Genomic DNA, 24,543 nt, shown 5'->3' with positions numbered 1-24,543 from the left:
CCCAAAATCTCACCTTGAATTGCAGTTCTCATAATCCCCACGTGTCATGGGAGGGACCCGATGGAGGATAATTGAATCATGGGTGTGGTTACCTCCTTACTGTTCTTGTGATACTTAGTTCTTATAAGACCTGATGGTTTTATAAGGGATGTGTTCTTCTTTGCTCGCCACTTCTCTCGTACCGCCATGAGAAGAAAGACGTGTTTGTAAGTTTCCTGAGGCCCCTTCAGTCATGTGGAACTGTGAGTTACTTAAACCTCTTTCATTTATAAAGCACCTAGTCTCAGATAGTTCTTCATAGCAGTGTGAAAACAGACTAATACACACAGGCAGGAGCTCTGTCTATACCAGGGCCTGGAGCATGGCAGGAGCTGCTTTTCCAAAGGTTTATGATTCTCTGCGTGGGATGGCCTTGTGCCAGAACATTAAGAGTTTGCATCGTCATTCTTCCTCTGAGGCGTGCCAAAAACTCTGCATGGTGTCTTTCCCCAGTACTGATGCCTCTCCCGCCATGGGGTCCTCTGGGGCATACGGTTCAGGAGTTAGTACCTCTTGCATTCCAGTCCTGCTCTGGGCTGACTCAAATCTGGCAGCTTTTCCTGTTTTCTAAGATGTGGTCTGGGGAGCATTTCTATGTGTGGACAATGCTTCCAAATCCCAAAAAGGCCTACAAGTATCGTACTTCCTTCTTTGAAGGGGGAGGTGCAAGATGTCATTATTCGACTTTCACTTGGGATGTCTTGGCATGTGGCAGACCACAAGGGCTCCAAATATTTTTACTGATGTGACAGGACCCTGAAACTTCACTGGGCTTACCTACCACCCCCGGGGGTGCATGGATCTCACTAAGGTCCACAACATGTTAGCCACCTGTTGGTTATCCATTCTGATTAGCATGACATCATCGATATGTCACACCAATACGATGTTTTGCAGAATGTCCAAGCAATCCAGGTGTTTTGGAACTATAATGAGACAGAAGACTGCAGAGTTAACATATTTCTGGGCCAAGACTGTAAATGCTTACTGTTATCCATTCCAAGTGAATGCAAACTGTTCTCCGATAGGGATGGAAAGGAATGCATTTTCCAGATCAATAGCCAAATGTCATGTACTGAGGTCCTGATAATTTGCACTAGCAAGGATGCCCCATGTGGTGCAGTGGCTGTACTTTCACCCACTTCACTGAGTATCCACTGTCATCTCCAGGTTCTGTCTGGTTTTTGCAGGAGCCAAATCAATTATTTCAATGGAGATACAACAAGGACCCCACCCTTGTATCCTTTAGATCCTAAAGGATAGCACCAATATCTGCTATCTCCACCCACCACCTGGGATGCAATATTGTTTCTGCTTGTCATTTATCATCTTGAAGGGTCAGAGGGCAGTTACAGAGGTTTCCTGTCTGCCTGTCCTACTACAAAGCTCTGACCCTATGGGTCAGGAAGTGAATATGAGAATAAAGACAATCGCTAATATGTCTATTTCAGTTATACATTTGGGGACTGGGAAAATGACCAGTGGGTGAAACCATGGATCTGGAAGCCAGACGTGGGCGAGCATGTGCCTGACTCTAGTTGAGCACCACCATGACACATAAGATCTCAGTGTCTATATCAGCTCAGACCCTCCAACAGTCCTAAATGTGCCTAGGTGTTCCCTGTTCCCAGTGGGTCCCCTGGAGGAGGACTGGAGGTTGATGACGGTACATACTTGTTTTGGCTTTGCAGAGTCATCCTGGTGACCTGACTTCTCTCTTGGTCACTGGGTTCCTGCTCTGGAAACCGACTCAAGCCCAGAAACTGGGAAAGGGATCATGACTTTTTAAAATCGAGGTCATTGCTGTTCTTGATTTTTTTTTTTTTTAACCTGTACATGTCAAGGAAGCCATTCTTGATTTCTTTGGATTGCACAGATTGAGTAGCCCAGGTGCTGGCTCCCCATCCATTTTGCTGCCTGGGAATGCCTTGTTCCATTAGCCATCTCCAAAGCTCTCTGCAGCTCAAGTCTACCTGGCTGCCCCTCTGACCTTGCACTTATTACAATAATTGTATCCCCCTCACTGCTGGTGGTTAAGCAACACCCCTGGGCCTCTGTTCTTTCGGGGTTCCCTTGCCCTCACTGCTGCCCATGATCCCAGTCCCACGAGAGACTGCTGCCAGCATCCTGGTCCACAGAAGAAACCTTCACTTAAGTCTTTGGTGATGCCGCTGCTCCCCTTACTGGCACATTCCCTGTTGCCCTGGTCAGTGGTATATCCTGCAGGCCCCTGGGGAACATGACCATCTGCTGTTTTCTTCCCAGTGTTACAGCATGCCCACTTCTTTGAGCCCTGTATCCTCCATTTCCATCACTAACGCCACAGTGCTGACATTCCTACCTCACTCAGTAGGGACCAGCTTCTAAAGGCTAGCCTAGCAGTCTTGCACTAGGATGGCCCACCTCCTGTGGTCCTTACCAGATACTGAATCCTGTATACCAGGACACACTTCTCATATTGATAAACTCTACAGCCTATTCCAGCCCTATATGGCACCCCTCCTGAGCCAAGCACCTACCGAATGCAGTCCCTGTGTGCTTTCCTGGCTCCTGCTACGATGTGGGCAGGACTGGTCCTGGAGCGCCTTTGGGTGTTGTTTGTTCTTTCTCCTTTACTGAACCCTGGACAGACCCACTAATTATCAGCGTGGCAGCCAGAAGGGAAAGTGGGGGCAGATCCTGAAGCGGGGTGCACAGTGTCTTGCAGGACAGAGACCTCTGCATTCCTTCAAGGAATGAGGGAGCATTAATAAGAAAGAAGGGGTCTGGGTGTGGTGGCTAACGCCTATTTAATCCAGCACTTTGGGAGGTTGAGGCAGGTGGATCACGAGGTTAGGAGTTCGGGACCAGCCTGGCCGACAGGGTTTCACCCTGTCTCTACTAAAAATACAAAAATTAGCCAGGCCTGGTGGCAGGTGCCTATAATCCCAACTACTCAGGAGTCTGAGGCAGGAGAATCGCTTGAAACCAGAAGGTGAAGGTTGCAGTGAACCAAGATGGCACCATTGCACGCCATCCTGGGCAAAAGAGCGAAACTCCACCTCAGAAAAACAAAACAAAACAAACAAACCAGAAAGTAAGAAGAAGGGCCACTTCTGCAGGCTTAGAGGGCTCAAGGCAATCGAGACATTTAGGATTAGGGAACATATTGACTCTGATGAGTTGTCCCATCTCAAATGTCAAGATGCCATTCTTTCCCAACCAGTGGCTGGCCTTGGCATAGCAGACCTGCTGAGGTTGAGAGTTCAATCTTTGGAACTTGGTCGTTGTGAGGTCCTAGGCTTTCTCTGCCCTTCAGCTGCAGCAGATGAGAGCCTTCTTAGATGCTACCAAAGAGGCTTTCTGGCTTCACACTTAGCTCTCCCCCCTCCCCCACACCGAGACTGAGGCTGGAGTTCAGTGGTACAGTCATGGCTCACTGCTGTTTTGAATTCCTGGGCTGAGGTGATCCTCCTGCTTCAGCCTCCTGAGTAGCTGGGATTACAGGCATGAGCCACTATGCCCAGCTAATTGTTAAACTTTTTTTTTTTTTGTAGAGACAGGGTCTTGTTATGTTGCCCAGGCTGGTCTTGAACTCCTGGGCTCAAGCGATTCTGCTGCCTCAGCCTCTTTAAGTGCTGGGGTTACAGGTGTGAGCCACAAGCCTGGCCCATACTCAGCTGTTAATTGCTCTCGGCACTTTGCTATCTTTCTTCAAAGAGTGAGTAGCCACCTTGTTCCACTGACTTTGCTTTTCCTGGCGAGTTTTCAAACACCTGATACATTCCCCCCACATTGCACTTCCTTCCAGGGGTAAACCACCTCATCTCAGCAGTGGTGAGTTTCATTGATTGCACTTTCATCTAATGACTAGGCTGCCTGGGCTCCACCCACAGCTGTTGCCAGGCAGAGAGGATGCTGACCAAGCTCCAAGATCTCAGCATAGCCTCTGCCTTCTCAGGTTGGTCAGGTAGGGTTCCCCTGGAGTGCGACTTGATAGATGTTAGCATATGGAAGGTTATGAGTGGGGGTTCTCAGGTTCGGCATCTGCAGGATGGAGGGGGTCTGGACAGTGGGATTAGGCAGAGGGAAAGGCTGGGACCCTGAGGCTGGATTAGTTTCCTCTTGCTGCCGTGAGAAACCAGCACAAATGTAGTGACTTAGGACAACACAAACGTATTATCACACAGTTCTAGAATGCAGGGCCTAAAATGGGTCAGCAAGGCTGCACTCCTTCTGGAGGCTCCAGGGAAGGCTGTTTCCTTGCCTTTTTCTTTCCTTCTTAAAGACAGGGTCTCACTCACCCAGGCTGGAGTGCAGATAGCAGGATCTTGGCTCACTGCAACCTCTGCCTCCTGGGCTCAAGCAATTCTCCTGCCTCAGCCTCCTGAGTAGCTGGGATCACAGGTGCCTGCCACCAAGCCGGGCTAATTTTTGTATTTTTAGTAGAGACAGGGTTTCACCACATTGCCCAGGCTGGTGTTGAACTCCTGGTCTCAAGCAGTCCACCTATCTCGGTCTCCCAAAGTGCTGGGATAACAGGCATGAGCCACCTCTCCCAACCTCCTTGCATTTTTCAACTAGAGGCTTCCCTCATTCCTTGGTTCCTAGCCCCTTCCTTCCAAAATTGTCCATCACTCAGCTCTGCTTCTGTCACTCCATCTCCTTCCTGGACTCGGCCCCTCCACCCATCCAGTAACAAGGACCCCCATGATCACATGGTGTCTGCCTGGATAGGCCTCGGCAGTGCCCTCATCCCTACATGCTTATTCACCTCTGAGAAGTCCCTTTAGGCCAGGCTCAGGCCTGCAATTCCAGCACTTTGGGAGGCCGAGGCAGGAAGATCACTTGAGCTCAGCAGTTCAAGGCTAGCCTGGGCAACATGGTGAAACCTTGTCTCTACTAAAAATACAAAAATTAGTCAAGTGTGGTTATGTGCACCTGTAGCCCCAGCTACTTAGGAGACTGAGGTGGGAGGATCGCTTGAGCCTGGGAGGTCAAGACTGCAGTGAGCTGAGATCGGGCCACTGCATTCCAGCCTGGGTGACAAAGTGAGTCTCTGTCTTAAAAAATAGAAAATAAAAAAAATGGAAAGTCCCTTTTCCCAAATAAGGTAGTGCATCCCCAGATTCTGGGGATTTGGATGTGGACATCTCTGGGGGGCCATGGGCCTGTCCTCATAGGTGGAATCTCAGCAAAGGCTTCAGCTGATTGCACATGCAGGCTCGGAGCTGGGACGCCCCTGTAGGGGTGGGAATACCTCCATGGCATCAGCCATTGGGTATAGGTGTCACCACAGGTGAGCAGCTGTCTTCAGTTCAGCAGTCTACTAAGAGGGCTAACAGTGGCCCTCCAGGGCCTCCTGGGGGAAGTCCTTCATTCCCACAGGGGGTCTGGGTGGCTCATCAATGACACCCACACAACCCCTGTGCTCCAGCCCTAGCACCTTCTTCAGTCCCTTGCCTGGACCCTCAGGCTATCACCTCAGGGCATTTGCACATGCTCCTCCCTTTCTCACTTTGTCTTTCTGATCTCTTCTCCATTACTACTTCCTCCAGGAAGCCTTCCCTGACTTCTCTGACAAGGTCATCTCCATCATAGCCCTTGTGATGGCCAAGTCTTTCTATTCATGTTAGTTAGAGTCTGATTCTCCCAGTGGACTGAGTTCTGCAAGGCACAGATGGGATTTTTGTTCAGTGGTTTTTTTTTTTGTTTTTTTTTGAGATGGAGCCTCGCTCTGTCACCCAGGCTGGAGTGCAGTGGCACGATCTTGGCTCATTGCAACCTCTGCCTCTCAGGTTCAAGCAATTCTTGTGCCTCAGCCTCCTGAGTCATGGGATTTCAGGCACCTGCCACCATGCCCAGCCAATTTTTGTATTTGTAGCAGAGACAGAGTTTCGCCATGTTGACCAAGCTGGTCTTGAACTCCTGCCTCAAGTGATCCACCCACCTCAGCCTCCCAAAGTGCTGGGATTACCTTTACTCAGTGTTTTTATGCCCTTCACTGGGCACAGTGTCTCTCATACAATAGGTGCTCAGAAAGTCTTTGTTGAACAGAAGAATGAAAGACCCTGCTGCTTTCTCTTTAAGAGGATACATGATATTAGGTAGCCTGGGTGAATCCTAATTTGTTCATTCATTTCCCTCTTGGTGAATATTCAGGTTGTTTCCAGTCCTCTAATAGTTCACATGCATGATACTGCAATGATCATTTCCCACCCCTGTTCCTGTCCCCCTGCCTGGAGTTTCTGTAGGACAGATTTCTAGAGACGGAACTCCTGGACCCATGAGTCTCCCTTGGGCTGGGGCTGGGACTAGGGATGTCAGCAGAGCCTATAGTGTGTCCCCGTCTATGTTTCTGCGATGGTACAGAAAGGGCAGAGGAAATGGACCCTGAATGGGACAGAGAGGCAGGAAGCAGAAAGTGCCGAGGCGAGGCCGGTGGGCAGAGCCTTGGTAGCATGTGAGGTCCCAGGCCCTGGTTCCTGCCACCCCACTGTGTATGTACCATCTTATTGGAGCCCTCAGTAAGGTCCTCCTTCACCTGAGGTTGGTGTCAATGGGTTTTTAAAATATTGACTACCAAAGGACACCAGGTATAGCAAGTTCCAGTGGTTATGACTGTTGATTAAAGACGTGGCTTTCAGATTCCCTTCTTGGGAATTCACTGAGGGGTGTGGTGTGTGTGTGTGTGTGTGTTATTTACATAAACCTTTTGTTTTTTTTGAAACAGTCTGTTCATTGACTAGGCTGGCATGCAGTGGCATGATCTTGGCTCACTGCAACCTCTGCTCCCTGGGCTCAAGTGATCCTCCTGCCTCAGCCTCCCAAGTAGCTGGGTTCACAGACGTGCACCACCACACCTGGCTAATTATTGTAGAGATGGGGTTGTGCCATGTTGCCCAGGCTGGTCTCGACCTCCTGAGCTCAAGTGATCTCCCTGCCTTGACCTCCCAAAGTGCTGGAATCACAGGTGGGAGGCACTCTGCCCAGCCTATATAAACTTTTATATATACTCCAGAGGCCTCTTATAAATGATTTATATAGTTTGAGTGTGTGTCCCCTCCAATTCTCATGTTGAAATATGATCCCCAGTATTGGAGGTGTGGCCTGGTGGGTGGTGTTTGGGTCACGGGGAAGGATCCCTCATGAATGGCTTGGTGCCACCATCATGGTGATGAGTGAGTTCTCACTGTATTAGTTCACTCAGGAGCTGGTTAAGAGTTTGGGACCACCTCCTCCTCTTTTTTGCTCCCCTCTTCCCAAGTGATCCACCTGCTCCCCCTTTATCTTCTGCCATGATTGGAAGCTTCCTGAGGCCTCACCAGAAGCACATGCTGGCCCTATGGTTGTGCATCTTGCAGAACTGTAAGCCAATTAAATCTCTTCTCTTTATAAATTACCCAGTCCCAGGTATTCCTTTATAGCAGTGTAAGCAGATTAACACAATGATATATTCTCTGCAGGCTGCAAAGCTCTATTTATGTGAAATACACATATATCAGCTTGAGCCCATCGTTGGCCTTGGCCCTGGAACAGGCTGGGTCTCTGTGCCTGCCTCTGGTTCAGATCATGGTAGAGAGGGACGAATGGGGAGCAGGGGAGGGGCTCACATACCCGAAGGAGGTTGAAGTGGGTAAGTGCATACAGCGGCTCAGTCCTGGGGCCAGACACTATGGACGCAGCAGGCAGAGACATGGCCCAGAGTGGGGTGGGGCGGGTGGGGTGCTATACAAAGCTACCTGCTATGAGGCTGGGGTGGGGTGGGGGGGCAGTGCACAGCTTCATAGTTGGTGTAGCTTCCAGGGTTTGTGGCTGAGGCTAGCAGCAGGTTGGAGTTCCCGCAGGGGCATAGAAGCTCTAGTGACTGTCTGGATGGCAGAGGACCTCGTGGGGGAGCCCTTCCACTTCTCCGTGGTCCCAGATGCTTGATGCTCACCCTATTCCAAGCTGGGGGCACAAGGGTGCCATGACTGAGGCCTAGCACAAGACCTGATGTGTGTGACTGCTCCAAGTGTCGATGGAGGTGTGCTGGTGGCCTCTGCTATGCCCTGAATGTCCGTGCCCCCTCCACCCCCAGGTTGTGTCATATGTGGAAATCCTCAATCTCAAAGTGATGATGTGAGCAGGTGGGGCCTTCTGGTGGTGATTAGGTCCTGAGGCTGGAGCCCTCCTGAATGGGATACCAGGCCCTGGGGAGTTCCCTCATCACTTCCACTATGTGGGTTCACAGCAGAAAGAGGGCCCTCCCCAGACACCACATCTGCTGGCACCTCGATCTTAGCCTCCAGAACTGTGAGAAATTGTTGTCCGACCCACCCAGTCTGTGGGATTTTTATTGTAGCAACCCAGACAGACTAAGACAGCCCCCAGCCTCATTCTGGATCCTTCTGGACTTGGAACTTGACCATAGTACGCCCCTCAAGGGTTCCAATGTTTCCAGCACAAAATCCAATCTCCTTATCCCTTATCCAAAATCTGATGTTCTACCGACCTGGCGTCTCCCAGTCCCCCACTTCCGTGAGCCTCAAGTGTCTATGCTGGGCTCACACAGTGTTTGTGCATGCTCTCCTGGGCTCATTCCCGCCCCTCCCGATGGTCCTGAGAGCCAGTGCCAGGAGGTCGCATGCTCTATCAGTCTTTAGGCGCTCAGCCAGGGTCCAAGGCCAAGGCTCCCCACCCTGAGCCGTGTCCCTTGGTCACTCTCCGCTGACTCTGTTGTTAGGCCAGCAACGCCGCCTGCAGTTCCAGAGAGAGCCAAACCCTGAAAAATGATGACGAGTCCTTCTTCTCATGTCATTAATCCTCCCATGACCGAGGCCTTTCCCCCAGGGTGGGTGCGGGCCCAGGGTGACTGATGGCACCTGCCCGGCCTCTCGAGGACTTCGGCCAGCGGGAGGCGTTGACAGCATTTCCCAAGTGAAATGTCATGTGGAGATTAATGACCCCCGAACTGTGGGCTCTGCGTGGGCAAGGCTGGAGTGTAGCCGGGCCCTCGGGACCTGCTGGGCCTGGAGACCACCTCCTGCAGCCTGATCCTCCCAGCCCCTTCCAGGAGCAGTGCTGAGGGTTCACTAGCTTTGCCCAGGTTCCCAGGATCTCCCAGAAATGGTTGCCTCAGCTTCACACCTGAAACCTCAAACACAAATAATTTTCAATTTGCCTTGGAGTTTCAATCGCACAATCCGATGTTAAATAATAGATTAGTTGCCTCAGGGAGAGAAACAGGATTTAAGAAGAAGAAATAACTAAAAGGAAAAGTAAAATTCAGCACATCGGTCTGCAGAGCAGGAATGCAGCCTTCTCTTCCAGCCCAGATTCGCCGGCCCTGTCCCATCCTCCCAGATAGGGCTCTCTTTCGGGTCTTTGGGGACTGCCATCCACAAAATGTGGTCTCTCCAGGGGCAGGCTCGAGGCTTTGGCGATGGCAGTCCTGGGCTCATCTCCAGCTGGTGCGGCCAGATTGGCAGACTCTGTCTGCTTTGCCCCAGCTCTCAGGCCCCGTATCCCGAGGAAGGGTCTGACTTGTAGCCCAGCAGCCACCACCCACCCAGGCAGATAGAGACAGGTGCAAGTGGTCCCAGGCAAACTCAGGTAGTCACAGGTGGATACAGGCTGGCACAGGTGACAGCAGGCAGGTAGCAAGTGTGACAATTGAGACTGGCACAGGTGATAGCAGGTAGGCAAGTGGGCAGGTAGCAAGTGTGACAGGTGAGGCTGGCACAGGTGACAGCAGGCAGGTGGGTGGGCAGGTAGCAACTGTTAACTGATGGAGCCAGATGCAGGCACAGAGACAGGACGACCATGTTGCCAGACCCCAGAGGAGGCTGAAGAGGGTCCCTCTATGGAACGTGACTTGTTCACAAGCTCTGGAACTCCATCCAGGAGATCATCATGATGGGCAGGGGTTGAGGTCATCACGATCCTGGCCACAGTTTGCCTATCACCACAGGAAACCATACCATCTCCAGGTCATAGGTCCCCAACTCCCACCTCACTTTATCTGCAGACTGCAGTGCCTTCTCTCTGCCCATCAGCCCTTCCTGTCCTGATGCCCTTCCTCATCCAGCCTGGCCCTGCTCGGGTAACTATTCTCTGTTCCCTTCCCTCCGCTGTCACACATGCCTAGGAGGAACCCTGTGTGACCTTGCTTGTACTGCAGCAGGAAGGTGTGTCAGTGTCCTGCCATCCATGATAAACTGCAAACAGGCACAAGCAATGCCTGGGATGCTCCCTCTCTCTCCCCAGAGAGCTTGTATTTCCCTTGCCCTAGTGACCATTCAATTCCTTCTCTGCTGTTGAAAAACCTCCTACCCCATTGGAGCACAGAGAGCTAGTAAGAATTGTGTACTCATGGGTACACAGCTGGGGGCCAAACCACCAGGGTCTAAATTCTGGAACATCCCCATGATAGCTGTGTGGCCTTGGGCAGATTACTTAACCTCTCTGTGTCTCAATTTCTTCATCGGCAAAAAATGGAGAGGATGATAACTATCTTACAGGGTTGTGGTGAGGATTAAATCACCTCATATATACGAAATGCTAGCCAGGTACGGTGGCTCACACCTATAATCCCAGCACTTTGGGAGGCTGAGATGGGTGGATCACTTGAGGTTGGGAGTTCAAGACCAGCCTGTCCAACATGGTAAAACTCTGTCTCTACTGAAAATACAAAAATTATCCTGGTGTGGTGGCAGGCCCTGTAATCCCAGCTACTTGGGAGGCAGAGGCAGGAAAATTGCTTGAATATAGGAGGTGGGGTTTGCATTGAGCCAAGATCTTGGGTCGGAGGTGGGGGGCAGGGGGTGGGGTTACAAAAAAAATGTATGAAATGCTTAGAGCAGTACCTGGTAAACCAGTAAGTTCCGCAGTTACTTATTACTTCAGGATCCAAGGCAGGGGATGCTAGTGTGATAGCAGCGTGGGTTAAATAACAGCCCTAGAAAGGGAGGATGGGCATGGATCAGGATGCCCTCGGGAGGCAGGGCAGAAGGAACCATATCTGGGAGGCAGGGCAGAAGGAACCATATCTGGGAGGCAGGGCAGAAGGAACCATATCTGGGAGGCAGGGCAGAAGGAACCATATCTGGAAGGCTGAGCTGGGAAGCTTGGGAGATGAGGGGCTTGAGGTGCGAAAGGTGTGCGGTTCGGGTGAGACGTTCAAGTGGAGGCACCTGCTGGACATGCTGATGGGGGGGCGGTGAGGCAGCTGGCCATGGGGGTCTACTCATCAGAGCTGCAGGGGCAAATCCGGGAGTCCAGCACAGGGGTGATGTGGAGCTCACCCAGGGAGTGGGGAGGCAGAGGAGCGCCTGGAATTGCCAATGTGGGGCAGTGGAAGGTGCCTTGTCAGTGGCCTCTGTGGGCGGCAAGATTGAAAGGCAGGCCAGGATGGGGTCCAGAGTGAAAAGGAGGTGAAGCCATGGTGGGTTCTGCTGGGAAGGAGAGGAGAGAAACGAGTGGGGCCGTGGGGCTATGGCTTCCCCGTTTTGTTTACTTTTTTTATTGCATTTTAGGTTTTGGGGTACATGTGAAGAACATGCAAGATAGTTGCGTAGGTACACACGTGGCAGTGTGATTTCCTGCCTTCCTCCCCATCACCTATATCTGGCATTTCTCCCCATGCTATCTCTCCCCAACTCTCCACCCCCCACTGTCCCTCCCCTACCTCCCCCCCACAGACCCCAGTGTGTGATGCTCCCCTCCCTGTGTTCATGTGCTCTCATTGTTCAACACCCACCTATGAGTGAGAACATGCGGTATTTCATTTTCTGTTCTTGTGTCAGTTTGCTGAGAATGATGGTCTCCAGGTTCATCCACGTCCCTACAAAGGACACAAACTCATCGTTTTTGATGGCTGCATAATATTCCATGGGGTATATGTGCCACATTTTCCCTGTCCAGTCTATCATCGATGGGCATTTGGGTTGGTTCCAGGTCTTTGCTATTGTAAACAGTGCTGCAATGAACATTCATGTGCATATGTCCTTATAGTAGAATGATTTATAATCCTCTGGATATATACCCAGTAATGGGATTGCTGGGTCAAATGGAATTTCTGTTTCTAGGTCCTTGAGGAATTGCCACACTGTCTTCCACAATGGTTGAACTAATTTACACTCCCACCAGCAGTGTAAAAGTGTTCCTATTAATCCACATCCTCTCCAGCATCTGTTGTCTCCAGATTTTTAAATGATAGCCATTCTAACTGGTGTGAGATGGCATCTCAATGTAGTTTTGATTTGCATTTCTCTAATGACCAGTAATGATGAGCATTTTGTCATATGTTTGTTGGCCTCATGTATGTCTTCTTTTGTAAAGTGTCTGTTCATATCCTTTGCCCACTTTTGAATGGGCTTGTTTGTTTTGTTCTTGTAAATCTGTTTGAGTTCTTTGTAAATTCTGGATATCAGCCCTTTGTCAGAAGGGTAAACTGCGAAAAATTTTTCCCATTCTGTTGGTTGCCGATTCACTCTAATGACTGTTTCTTTTGCCCTGCAGAAGCTGTGGAGTTTGATTAGGTCCCATTTGTCTATTTTGGCTTTTGTTGCCGTTTTTTAAATGGGGCGGTGACAGCTTGTTTTCTGCCGATGGGAAAGCCTACTGTGTGTGCAGAGAGGGCACAGGTGCACGCAAGAGGTGCTTAAGGAGTAAGGGACTGGGATCCAGTGTGTGCGCGCGCGCGTTGAGGGTACCTCTGGCCAGTGCAGGTGGGTAGGTGGAGCACAGGGCTCAGCGTGGGAAGGTGTGCACTTGGCTGAGACAGTGAGGGACTTTCTGGTTCTTCCCATTTAAGTTAATGCAGCAAGAGGCCCTCTCCTGAGCCATGCCTGTTTCTGTGTGTTTCCGTGTGTGTCTGCGTAATGGTGGGTGTCTGTGCATGCGTGTGTCTGCATATCTGGGTGCGTTTGTGAGGATGGGTGTCTGCATGTGGTTGTGTGTGCATGCATTTGTGTTTGCACGTGTGTGTTCGAGTTGTAGTTGAGGTTGGAGAAGGCCTGACATCACCCTGTTGGAGCGTGCGGGACAACCCCCCGGGGAGGCTGTGGATGTCACTGCTTTAGGGGTGCTGCAGGTATTTCGGGGATTGGTGTTAACACAGGCTGGTTCCCTGGAGCTGGTGGGTTTGAGAGTAACCTCTGGAGGTCGCCGGAAGATAATGGAGGGTCGGGAGCCCCGTGACCCCACGGTTGGAAGGAGGATAGAGGAGCGGACTGCGCAGTGGGGAGGCTGGGAACACGGGGCGCACCCGACCTGGAGCCGCGCGGCCGGAGCGCTGCTGCCACCTGGCGGCCCCGCCGGGGATCTCCAGGCCGCTGCTCAGGAGCGGGGATTTAGCCCCACCTGGCGGCGGAGGACGGCTCTGCGCCTGTGGGCACAAAGGCGAGGGGACCCCGTCGGCCGCTAGGACGCAATCCCAGCTCCAACTCCTGCGCCGCACAGCTCTGGCCACGCTCTGTTGTGCCTCAGTCTTCTCACCTACACAGTAGAGAGAGGCAGGAGTGACCGGGCCCGCTGGGAGAGGGGCATTGGGCAGTGCAGTGCGCACGAGGCCACAGCATAGCACCCAGCACGAGTGATCCCTGACACACTCGGGCTCCCAGTCCCTTGGTCACCCCCCTTTTTTGGGGGCCGGGGGTGGGATGGAGTTTGGCTCTTGTTGCCCAGGCTGGAGTGCAATGGCACGATCTTGGCTCACCGCAACCTCCGCTTCCCAGGTTCAAGCAATTCTCCTGCCTCAGCCTTCTGAGTAGCTGGGACTACAGGCGTGAGCCACCGAGCCCAGCTAATTTTTTGTATTTTTAGTAGAGATGGGGTTTCACCATATTAACCAGGTTGGTCTTGATCTTCTGACCTTGTGATCATCAGCCCGCCTCAGCCTTCCAAAGTGCTGAAATTACAGGCGTGAACCACTGCGCCCGGCCTTATCCCCACCTTAAACAGCTGGCACATGCACCTGCCCTTCTCCATGCTCAGTACTCTGTGGCACTGCAGGGTCACCCAGGCCCGTGGTAGGAAGTGGCTCTCTTCTGCCCTCTGCTCCCGCCCCCTGCCCCCTTTCCTAGCTTCCAGAGCTCCTGGCACCCCCTAGCTGCTCCCCTGCCCCTCCCTTCCTGAGGCCAGTGCAGGGTGAAGGACGGGCAGGAAGATCATCCCCTAGCAGTCCTCACCTGGCCCAGACCCCAGGCGCCCCTCTGCCAGCACAGCCTCTTGTGCAAAGCCAGCCCTGGGCAGTGAGAAGGGCCAAAGAGCAGCTAGGCCAGGGAGGGGGGAAGAACCCAGCTCAGGGCTCCTGAGGTCCCTCCCCGAGCCTGGGCAGGGCAGCCAGGGCTGACACACAGTCCTCTCCCCACACCCGGGGGTGGCTCCCCAGGGCACCTGCTTATCCCTCATCCAGGAGTCGGGGTACCCATCAGCTGGGGATTCCCGGAGGTAAGGCCAGTGTTACTTGAACCCAGACTACCCTACTCCCAACTCCCACCCTTATCCACTTCTGGATCCCAGGGGTCAACACTGAGCCTCTTGTGCCCAGCTCTGGATCCCCTGGGTTTGTGAAGGGAGTAGAGGAGTGAGGGACATTCCCTGGGTTGGTCATGGGTGCTCCTTGAAGAGGAAAGGGCCAAGAGGAAATGGGGCAGGGAGGTGAGCCCGCCTCCAGGACTCAGAACCAATGGTTCCATGGGCTCCTGTCCCTCACCAAGGGGCTCAGTCCTGAGGAAAAAATTGGCAAACCCTGGCTGAGAGTGGGGGAGGTGATGGGGGACCCTCTCTCCACTGCATGCCCAACTCCGTCCTGGGCCCTTTGGACAGGCCCCGAATGGGCCACCAAGCTCCTTGGAGACAGCGGGGAGGAGGGGCTTTGGCCACGTCTGAGGCCAGAGCTGCCTGGGTTTCCCACCTGACCGTCTGTGGACCCTGAATCTCATCTCCCCAGGAGACTCAAGGCCCTTGGGGCTCACCGGCCCCAGGAGGGATCCTAGGCTTTGGGACATTTGTTCTTGTCACTGCTCAGAGTAGGGCTCCCATCCTCGAGCTCTCAGCCACTCAAGGGCAGAGGCCTGGCCGGGACTTCCCTGAGGGGCTCACAGGGGGGCCAAGATGGGGAGGGCATGGGGCTTGGGCTATTATTCTCCCAACTCAATGGGCCTCCTCCACCCCTGGCAGCTGCTGGCTGCCCTTTCTGTGGTCTCATCAGATGGCCCCTCCACAAAATGGCCAGTGGATGGGCAGGGAGAGATGGGGAGGGGGTGTACAAGATGGTCCTGGAGACAGTCAGGACTCAGACTGCACACAGCCCACCTCCCGCACGAATTCGAGCTCACACACAACACACACTCCTCACTCCAGAAACACACACACCCCCATCCACCCCACAGCACAAGCCAGACACACACACACGCTCACACCCACCCCACAGCACAGGCTAGAAACCCCCCCCCCACATGCTCATACCCATCCACCCCACAGCACAGGCACAGGCACACGCACACAAACACACACACCCACAGCACAGGCCAAACACCCAGACTCACACACCCACTCACACCTACCCCACAGCACAGGCCACTCACACCCACTGCACAGCACAGGTGAGATACATACATACACACAGGCACACACACACATACTTCCCTACCACAGCGCTGGGTCTGCTCCTCCCGAGCTCTGTGAAGTTTGGGGCTGGGGTGGGGGTTGGAGCTGGGGTGGTCTCCAGGCTGGGCCTCTGGCTTTTAGTTGGAGGTTACTCTCAGGGCCATCAAATGGTAATCATGGTTACTGCCTTCTGTCATCGCCACCTGCAACAAAAGCCCCCCACGGATGGATGTGTTGTGTGTGCATGTCTGTCCAGCTCGGGCCAGGGCGTCTCTGAGAGATGACACAAATGAGTGCGCCTTCTCCCCCAATACACACAATACACAGGCGCACACACGCGGGAGGGGCAGGGCCATCCTCACTATCTCCAGACAGCTCCCAGATGCTGCCTCAGGGGGGTGTCCAGGTGTTCCCTGCTGAGCAGATGCCATGGGGTGCTGCCTCTGGCTTCACCAAACGTACCCATGACCAGGGACACCTTCCTGCATGTGGACATGGTCTCATGATGTGAGTGCTAGGGCCCAGGGCATCTCTTTCTAGGTCGTCCTCAACTAGGTACTTCCCTGCCTCTTCTCCCATGGACCCTGGTCCTGGCTAAGGTGCAGGGCAGCCACTCTGGCTTTCTGGGCCCCTTGACATCTGCTGTCCCAGCTTCTGCAGGTTCCAAGTTTCCCAGGCCCTGGCCAGAGCCTCTTCCCTGCCCCTCTGGGTCATTTCTGTTGGGTGGTCCAGGCCGCTTCCAGCTGGAACCCAAGGGAGGTCTCCCTGCTTCTCCATCTCCTGGATGGATATTATCCCAAAGAGGCAGGGGGAAGGCTCGGTGCCTTGTTCTCCTTGTTCCAGGGTCCAAGGTGGAGGCAGAAAAGGAGGTGGAGCATGTGAGCCTGGGGAGATTCCAGGAGCGCCTCCACCTGGGGATCCAGCAGCTCCTCCACCTGGAGATCAGCAGGGCCTCCACTTGGGGATCCAGTGGCATCTTCACCTAGAGAACCAGCAGCATCTCCCCTGGCAAGTTGGGACAGACTGAGGGCAGCCTCCTGGGAGGGCCGACAGAGCAACCCACAGAATGACCCAGGAGCGCCTGCAGAGGTTTCTGCAGACAGGCTGACAGGGCAGAGACTCCAGAGTCAGGCAGCCCTTCCCATCACAAACCAAACCCACACAGAGCTGCACTCACGCCCACACTCAACACTCCAACAAGCACCTCTCCTCAGACCTTCCCAGAACCACTTTGGCTGCTGACACTTCCGAAGCCCTCTCTGCTGTGAATATACATGCTTTTGGAGAAGTTTGCTCTACAGCTTCTCCTCCCTTCCAGAGCAGGTGCATCCTGGAAGCCCTGGGGCAGTTTTGTCAGGTGAGTGGGGCCAGGGGATCAAGGCCAGTGTCCGCGATGACAGCCTCAGGCTCAGAGGTGCAGAAAGCAGGGCCAGCCTCGCTCCCTGCCGATAGCCTCACACCCGCTGAGATGCATGCACCATGCCCTGATGGACAGCTGGCCACTGCTCTGGCAGTCCCCAGAGGCCCCAGCAAGGTGCACTGATAAGAAAACCCCAGGAAGCCCCCATGGAAACAGGTGTATCTTCTCCTTTCAAGATGAATGTGCCAGGACTGAGATGGGAGTCACAGTTGACTGGGCTCTAGCCTCAGGTGCCTGCAGGCCCTGACCGAGTTGCTGGGTCCTCTGTGCTCTCCTCCCATGGAGGCTGCTCCTGAACTTCTCTGCAGTGGGGCCTGCAGGCACCTGGCTCAGGCTGTCCTAGGAAGGCAGAAAGAGCTCCAGAAAGCTCAGCCCAGGGTCCACGTGCTCACATGCCACCACAGAGTACACACCGCTGCTCTGGAAACCATGTGCTTTATTGGGAACCTAAATCCATGGAAACCTCCCCCCTCGCTCATAGAAAAGCTGCAAACCATGTGGTTTGGTCCAAGGCAATGGCTAAGGGAGTGCAGGACATCCCTTACCGCTGGGGACCCATCCTTTGGGCCTCAGACTTCCCTGCTTTGGGGGTGTCTGTCCTAGTCCTCAGCGTCTCCCTCAGCCAAGGAGTGAGGAAACAAGCCCAGGCCAGGGGCCCCCATCCGCGGCCATGGCTCCTCAGAGCCCTGTTGCTCAGGGAACCTCTCAGCTCCCAGGATGAGGAACCAAGGACAGGAGGGTGCCTGAGAGCACAGGTGAGTGACTAGGGCAGGGTGGCCTGACCAGCTGCGCTGCCCCTTAGTACAGATCTGCAAAGGGCTTGGAGTAGTTGAACATCAGGTAATCCATGTAGTAGAAGTCATAGGTGCGCTGCCGTTGCAGGGCCGAGAGCTGGGCGAAGTACTGGTGGGCGATTCTGGCCGTGGTCCTCGCCTCCTGTGAGTGCCGGTCCTTGAACCGGGGGAAGGTCAGGTTCCGCGGCGCGTGGATCAGGCTCAGGAAGAAGTTGGCATCTTCCTCCATGCTCTCGAACTTGCCCACAAAGTCGTAGTCAATGAGGCAGGGGCTGCAGAGCCGGCTGACGTGGTCCCAGTGAATGTCCATACCCACAGGCCGGTGCACGTCCAGCAGGTACTGGATGAACTCAGGGAAGCGCACCCCGGAGCCTGTCCGCAGGGCTTCCCGAGAGGCATTGGCCCGGTACCGCGCCAAGATGGCTTTGCCGAAGACCGGGTGGTAGTAGCTGTTGGGGTGCTCGAACTTGTCGCGGAAGGCAGACACCAGCCTCTCGAAGGGCTCACGGACGAAGAGCATCTTGGTGTAGGTGCTGAGGCGATGCAAGATGCCCTGGCGGTCGAAGGTGTCCAGGCGCTTGAGGGCGCTGCCATAGTGGACGGTGTTGTGCTGGATGTCAGCGGTGGACGAGGCCAGGCCGGCCAGCACCATGAGCACCCGCTTCCAGTTGGAGCAGCCGGCCTTGGGCACCTCACAGTACAGCACGCGGTGACGGTCCTCCACAAAGATACGGGACACATGGCGGGGCGTGATGGCCCGGCGGTTGCTGCTCGCCCGGTACTTGGCACAGGCCTCCTGCATGACCCGCTTTCGCTCCTGCTGGCTCCGGTGCAGGCTGATCCAGCGGCCGTCCAGGGTCCTGGGTCCCGGCCGGATGCAGGGTGTCTCCGAGCTGTTGGCCAGGATGGTTGCCACAGCTGGCATTTTCTTGATGAGCAGACGGCGACGGCGCTGGCGGAGTCGCAGACGGGTCCCCCTCTGCAGCAGGGGTTGAGGCTGGTCAGGCACTGGCAGGGTGAGGCCCCTTGGGGCCCGGCTGGACAAGTCTCGAGAGACCCTCTCTGTGGGAACCTCCAAGTCACTATCCTTGGAGCCACCGGGTGGGAGGTCCTGGGTCAAGAAGAGAAGTGGTTATCTGGGTGGCGAGGACAGCCAGACACTGAGTCCCACACAAGCCAGACTCTCACCAGGGTTGGGGGTCCTGTCCCTCAGGTTTGGGAGACAGGCTGACCCTGCTGGTGAGACCCCTCTGGGTTAAGCCCTGGCCCAACCCCCTAAAGGCCTCCCTCCCCGAGGTGCGAGTATTATTTCTGCCACAAGATGGCGCAGTCCTCCCAGGAACCCGGGACGGGTGAGACTGCTGGGAGCAGGTGGCCCGCAGCTGGGCTCAGATTTACTCTCTCTGAGCTCCGTGCAAAGCAGCCCTCTAACGACTAAGGGAAATTCGTGGGTCCAGAGCCCTGGGCTTTGTTCCCAATGCTCCTGGGAAATGCTGGACACATTTTTCTTTCCAATAATGGATTCAACGCGAGCCCCTGATTTTCTTCCCAGCCCTCCCCCATTTCCCCAGGGCTGACTCTCAGAACTTACCTGGTGGGGCTGCCATGGCCTGCTGAACTTTATTCCTGAAAAGCAAACAGAAAAGGACAGTATTAGCAGTGGATGTGCCCTGTGGCTCCCAGTGAACTGCTTTTGGGCTCCTGGCTGTGGACATCCAGGTGGAGGGCTCTTGGGGAAAGGCAGGGAGAGGGCACGGCTCGAGTGCTGGAGCCCCTCCATCCCCTACCCATGCAGAAAATGGGGATGCAGCAAACATGTGGTCCCAGGGGCTGGGAGCGGAGGCTCTCTTCTCTGCATCATGCCTGCCTCCCCAAGTGACCTACCGGGTACCCACACACCTCCCTGTGGAGCAGCTAGGACACTTGCAGACCATCTCCTCCTGCACCCCACCATATCATTAACTCACAGGGAAAGGACACTCCAGAAAGCTCGATCCACCCTCTCTCCACACCTCATCAGCTATGCCCCAGTGGTGGCCGCTATGGAGTTCTGTGCTTGGAATATGACATATTCATACCCTCATCTTTGCACACACCAGGCCTAGGAAAGGAACACACTCCTCTTCCTCCAGGAAGTTCCCTAACCTGGGCATTTGCTTTGTGATGTGGGCCTTCTGGGCTGGCTCTGGCTTTCTGGGGTGAGTTGACCATATCTTACCCACCCTGGTCTCCAAAGCCCTAAGCAGGGCCCATGTCGATTGCCCGGAGTTCACTGACTGATGACCCCAGGAAGTAAGAGACCAGTGTGTCACTGGCCCTGCTCTAGAACATCCCCTCTGCCCACCAAGGAGGCCTGTGTCTGGGCTGGGGAACCCAAGAAACAAGCTCTGGTGAGGCCAACCTTTGGCCAGAGCAGAAGAATCTGTGGCCATACCCTGTTTGGTCTGTTTTGGGGGAATGTCCTGGGAGGACAAGATTCCCTTTGGGGGGAATCTGTTTAGAAGCCAGATCCTTCTGCCCGTCCCTGGCTGGCCACCGAGGCATCAAGGGCTCTATCTGGTCTGGTGCCATGTGAGTGGGTATTTTTGTCCTGAGCAACAGTTACCATCAGAACCAGCTATCCCTTAAGCAGAGAGCTGGAACTTCTGACTGGCACACTGGGGCACTATGCCCGACCACACCTGAGCAAGTCCTGGCTACTTGCCTGCGGGTGGGGGCTTCCAGGGTCCAGCACTTTCCTGGCTGTCTCCATGGCTGGGGCAGAAGTCCAGTGGCAGGAGCCCTGCTGGTTAAGGGACATCCAGGTCTTCCCTGAGCCAGAGATTCTGTGAATTTCTCCATGGGATCCAGTGGTACAGACTCAGCCAGTGCCATGCCCCAGACCATCTGAGGCTGTGCCTGTACACCTCCTTCGTTCATTAGCAAGCCAGGAAATGGATGCAAGGTTGGCCCTGGACTGGACAGCCTGAATTCCCTGAGCTTGCCAGAACCTTCCTCACGTCCCGAGCAGCAGAAATTCAGGCAAAAACTGGGGCACAGTTCATCTTCCTTCTGCTTGTCCCTTTGGGCTTGATATAAGGATATGCTCTCCCATGGAAAAAGGGCAGAGCATCCCTATCTTCCTGGGCATTCCCAAGCGTATGTGCCCATGCAGGCATGTGGGGGATCTTTGGAGTAGACCTGGCTGTACCCCTCAGGGTACAGGCTGTAAGCAGCAGTTGCCTGGCCTGTGAGAGGAGTCTTTAGGATCGAGCTGCTCATTGCCGCCCCCCAGCCCTCCCCAGAATCTATTTCCTTCCTTGCCAGGCACCCCTTCCTCCTCCCATCTTTAGTGCGGCAGTCCCAGCATGAGCCCCTAGGACTCCTTTCCAGAAGCTGATGACGACGGATCCCTTCACCAGAAGGGACCTGCCACACCACTCGGTTTTTCTCCATTCTGCCAGATCTCTCTAATTATTTTCTTCTGCTGATGGCAGCTGGCTCTGCTAAACCTCCTCTCCTCAGAGTCTCAGATGCAGAAAATCACTCTGCTTGTCACTCCTGTCATCTTGTCAAGGTATGACAGTGCTTATATATTCCTTTTCTGGAGCAAATGAGTCATACCAGATTTGGCCAAGAGGGGGGCTGAGGAGCCACTTCCAAAAGGGATCCTGCCAGTTGGGGTTGGGGGGGAAGATGGAAACCACGTTCTTGTTGAGGCTGTGGTCGCTAAGGCTGTGACCTCCCACTGGCACTGTCCCCACAGCCTTGGAGGGTGGTGGGCTGTGGTCCTGTTCTATTTTACTTGTGCAGACTGGATGCGGGACACTGTCTCCTGGACCTCTGGACTCTGAGCCTAACTGTCCCACTCTAACGCTGGTTGAGCTACAGCCCTGGGCGTGACCTAGAGGAGAAGGTCCTGCCAGACAAAGCCTGGGGCTAGGTGAGTCTCTTGACTTCCTGTTTACATGTGCCTGTAAAGCACACCTGCCTGCAACTTCCTCCATTGAAAGGAAAAATTGCCTTGTGGACAATAAGAGAATAGTAACCTCTTAAGAACCACCTGAATTTGCCATAAAACTGTTCCCAACCCTTAAACTCATGGCAGCTTATCCATCAAAGATTAGCCCTATCCCCATAAGCTCACTTTAACATTTTTTAAAGTTTACCACCAGGTATGGTGGGTCATGCCTGTAATCCCAGCACTCTGGGAGGCTGAGATGGGCTGATCACTTGAGTGAAGGACTTTGAGATCAGCCTGGCCAACATAGCGAAACACCATCTCTACTGAAAATACAAAAGAAATTTAGCTGCATGTGGTGGTACATGCCTGTGATCCCAGCTACTCGGTAAGCCGAGACATGAAAATGACTTGGACCCAGGAGGCAGAGGTTGCAGTGAGCTGAGATCACACCACTGCAGTCTAGTCTGGGCAACAGAGTGAGACTCTGTCTCAAAAAATAAATGCTTTAAATTTATTTTATAAATAGAAATGGGGTCTTTCTATGTTGCCCAGGCTGGTCTCAAATGCCTGGCCTCAAGCAATCCTCCTTCCTCAGCCTCCCAAAGTGGTGGAATTACAGGCATGAGCCACCATACCTGGCCACAAGTTCACTTTCTAATAAAGACAGAAACATAATGAATGAAATATAAAGAGATCACCCCCTTGCCATGAGCCTAGCGTCCTCACTTTTTCCATGGAGAAAGCTGCTCTTCCATGCACCACTCAGATAAAGGCTGAAGCAAAGACCACTGCCGGCTCTGGGTGAGTGAAAGCCAGGAGGAACCTTAGTATCCTGGGGCAGAAGTCCGCACATCCCCAAGTAGGCTGCATGTCAGGACCCTGGACAGCTCCATGTGTATCCAGGGAAAGACAGCTGAGGGCTCAGGAGGATGAGGGGAGGTTTGCCACCAGGAGTCAGTGGTACCAGTGGCATGAGGGGACTTATGGGTGGGAAGGAATTTTGGCCTCACTATAACCACCTCCAGCCCCCTCTCAAGCCCCTAAATAAATGTACAATCTAGACAATAGCAGTGGCCTTGCAAAACCACTCCAGCCACAACCCACATCTTCCATCCACCACCACCAATGCTGCCACGCACCTCCCCTGCCTCCCCATCTCCACCCCTTCGACAGAATCCAAGGCCAACCACGCACACCCCACTTTCAGTGTCTCGAGTTACCTCTCCTCTCAACATAAGGTTCACAGTCTGTAAGGGAGCTCTATCTCCCTGCACAGTAAGAAATAAACAAGCACTTTCTCTTTCTGGACAGATGACATGCGTGGAGTGGCTGGAACACATGCGCTATGATAAGAGCATCGGTGAGAATAAACAAGGCGTGAGTTATGGGCACTGCCAAATGTGTTCCACAGTGTGAACTCTTCATTGGCTGAAGTTCTCAGCGTTTGGCTGAAAAGCCTCCTGATTGAGGAGAGGCAGAGGCTGGTGTGTGTGTGCGGCCAATGTCTTAGTCATCAGGCCTGGGGCTGGGGCTGGGGCAGAGCTGGGGAGGGGCTGCACCAGTGTGTCCAAGAGAAGGGTCTCTTGCTTGCTCCTCTCCAGGCTCACAGGAGGAAGACCTGCAGGGTGCACCACAAAAGCCCCAGTTCCCACTGCCCAGGACCCATGGGGGGTGTTATCTGGGGAGCAACCTTTCCGTCAGGCCTTGTAGCCAGCAGCACTGATAGGTGAGTACAAGACCCAAATGCCTTGAATGAGTCTGTGACTTCCCCCAGCCCCAGGTGGCTCATGCTTGGGAGAGTGATGGCTGCACTGGCCGCTTATGTCCCAGCCCCAAACCCTGATGGGTGATGGTGGGAGGGTCCTGCCACTCCTACCAATCACTGCGACTGTCCTTAAGGAGTCAAATCTGCAGAGGGACAGGTGTGGGAGAGAACTGGGGGGAGGAGGGCAGGAGAGGCCATGCCAGTCCCAAGTCACTGCCTGTGGTGGAGTTTGACTCGTCCTTCTTGGTCTTTTGGAGTTTCCTGATGGAGCCATGTGCCCAAGGCTTCTGGCAGCTGAGTCTGCGTGACAGGCCACCCCACACACATTGGTGTGGTCCACTCCACGTCCACTTCCATTACCCAACAGGCCAGGGAGCCTCCAGGGCTTTCGACTGCTCCTCTTGGCTCAGACTGGCCCAACTGGGGGTGTGGAGGGGGATCCCCCGACTGCATCTTGGTCCCCAGCATGTGCAGTACCCTGAGTCTGAGCTTTGGCCCCACCTGGACTCCCATTACAGTGGCATCTGGTGGGATGAGCACTGTTGTCCTGGAGAGTCCAGGCTGTCAGCCTCTGCCCTGCTGCTCCCACACCTCAGGTATGCACGAAAAAGGCCTCCGAGCCCTGGGACAGCCCCACTGCCGGTCATGCACCTGACTTCACAGAGCAGTGCTGAGCTATAGCTGACCTGCCCTGAGTACAGGGTGCTAATAGGAGAGAAGGTGGGCAGGCCAGGGGAGAGAAGCCCCAGGGAAATGCCAGGCTCCACTCCATGGGAAGTATGGAGGGTTCTGAATGGGGGGGGGGCAGTGTGCTAGTTAGGGTTCTCAGAGAGACAGAGCCCACAGGAGCAGGGAGGGAGAGAGAGAGAAGGGAGAGGCAAAGGGGGAGGAGGGGAGGAGGAGAGAGGGATTAAGAAATTGGCTCATGCGATTCTGGGGGCTGTCAATCTAAAATCTGCCAGCAGGCTGGAGCCCCAGGGAAGATCAGGTGCTGCAGGTTACATGGGAA

General features: G+C 54.1%; 2 protein-coding genes across 8 annotated transcripts in view; one reads left to right on the top strand and one right to left on the bottom strand.

Moving 5' to 3' along the window:
- Positions 1-24,543, top strand: part of LOC144580787 (uncharacterized) — a 38,461-nt gene that overhangs the window by 12,722 nt on the left and 1,196 nt on the right. The window contains exons 2-6 of one of the 5 annotated variants that reach the window (XM_078359821.1): positions 21,270-21,382; positions 21,619-21,748; positions 23,081-23,129; positions 23,371-23,495; positions 24,053-24,130. In XM_078359821.1, coding sequence (XP_078215947.1) covers positions 23,115-23,129; positions 23,371-23,495; positions 24,053-24,130 — 218 coding nt within the window. In that variant the 5' untranslated portion in view covers positions 21,270-21,382; positions 21,619-21,748; positions 23,081-23,114. Of the gene's footprint in view, positions 1-21,269; positions 21,383-21,608; positions 21,749-23,080; positions 23,147-23,370; positions 23,496-24,052; positions 24,324-24,543 lie in introns of those variants that run through there. The other 4 variants (XR_013530929.1, XR_013530930.1, XM_078359820.1 and 1 more) reach the window with 4 other exon arrangements.
- CHST8 (carbohydrate sulfotransferase 8) overlaps positions 17,452-24,543 on the bottom strand; it is a 145,135-nt gene continuing 138,043 nt past the window's right edge. For all 3 annotated transcript variants that reach the window (XM_008987701.4, XM_002761995.6, XM_017968035.4), the window contains exons 3-4: positions 19,418-19,452; positions 17,452-18,937 (exon numbers count right to left, since the gene is read on the bottom strand). In XM_008987701.4, coding sequence (XP_008985949.4) covers positions 17,831-18,937; positions 19,418-19,452 — 1,142 coding nt within the window. In that variant the 3' untranslated portion in view covers positions 17,452-17,830. The remainder of the gene's footprint in view (positions 18,938-19,417; positions 19,453-24,543) is intronic.

Source organism: Callithrix jacchus, chromosome 22, assembly GCF_049354715.1.
Source record: "Callithrix jacchus isolate 240 chromosome 22, calJac240_pri, whole genome shotgun sequence".
NCBI lineage: Eukaryota > Metazoa > Chordata > Mammalia > Primates > Cebidae > Callithrix > Callithrix jacchus.
The sequence above is the reverse complement of the archived record's forward strand: the minus strand, read 5'-3'. Positions and strand labels throughout refer to the sequence as shown.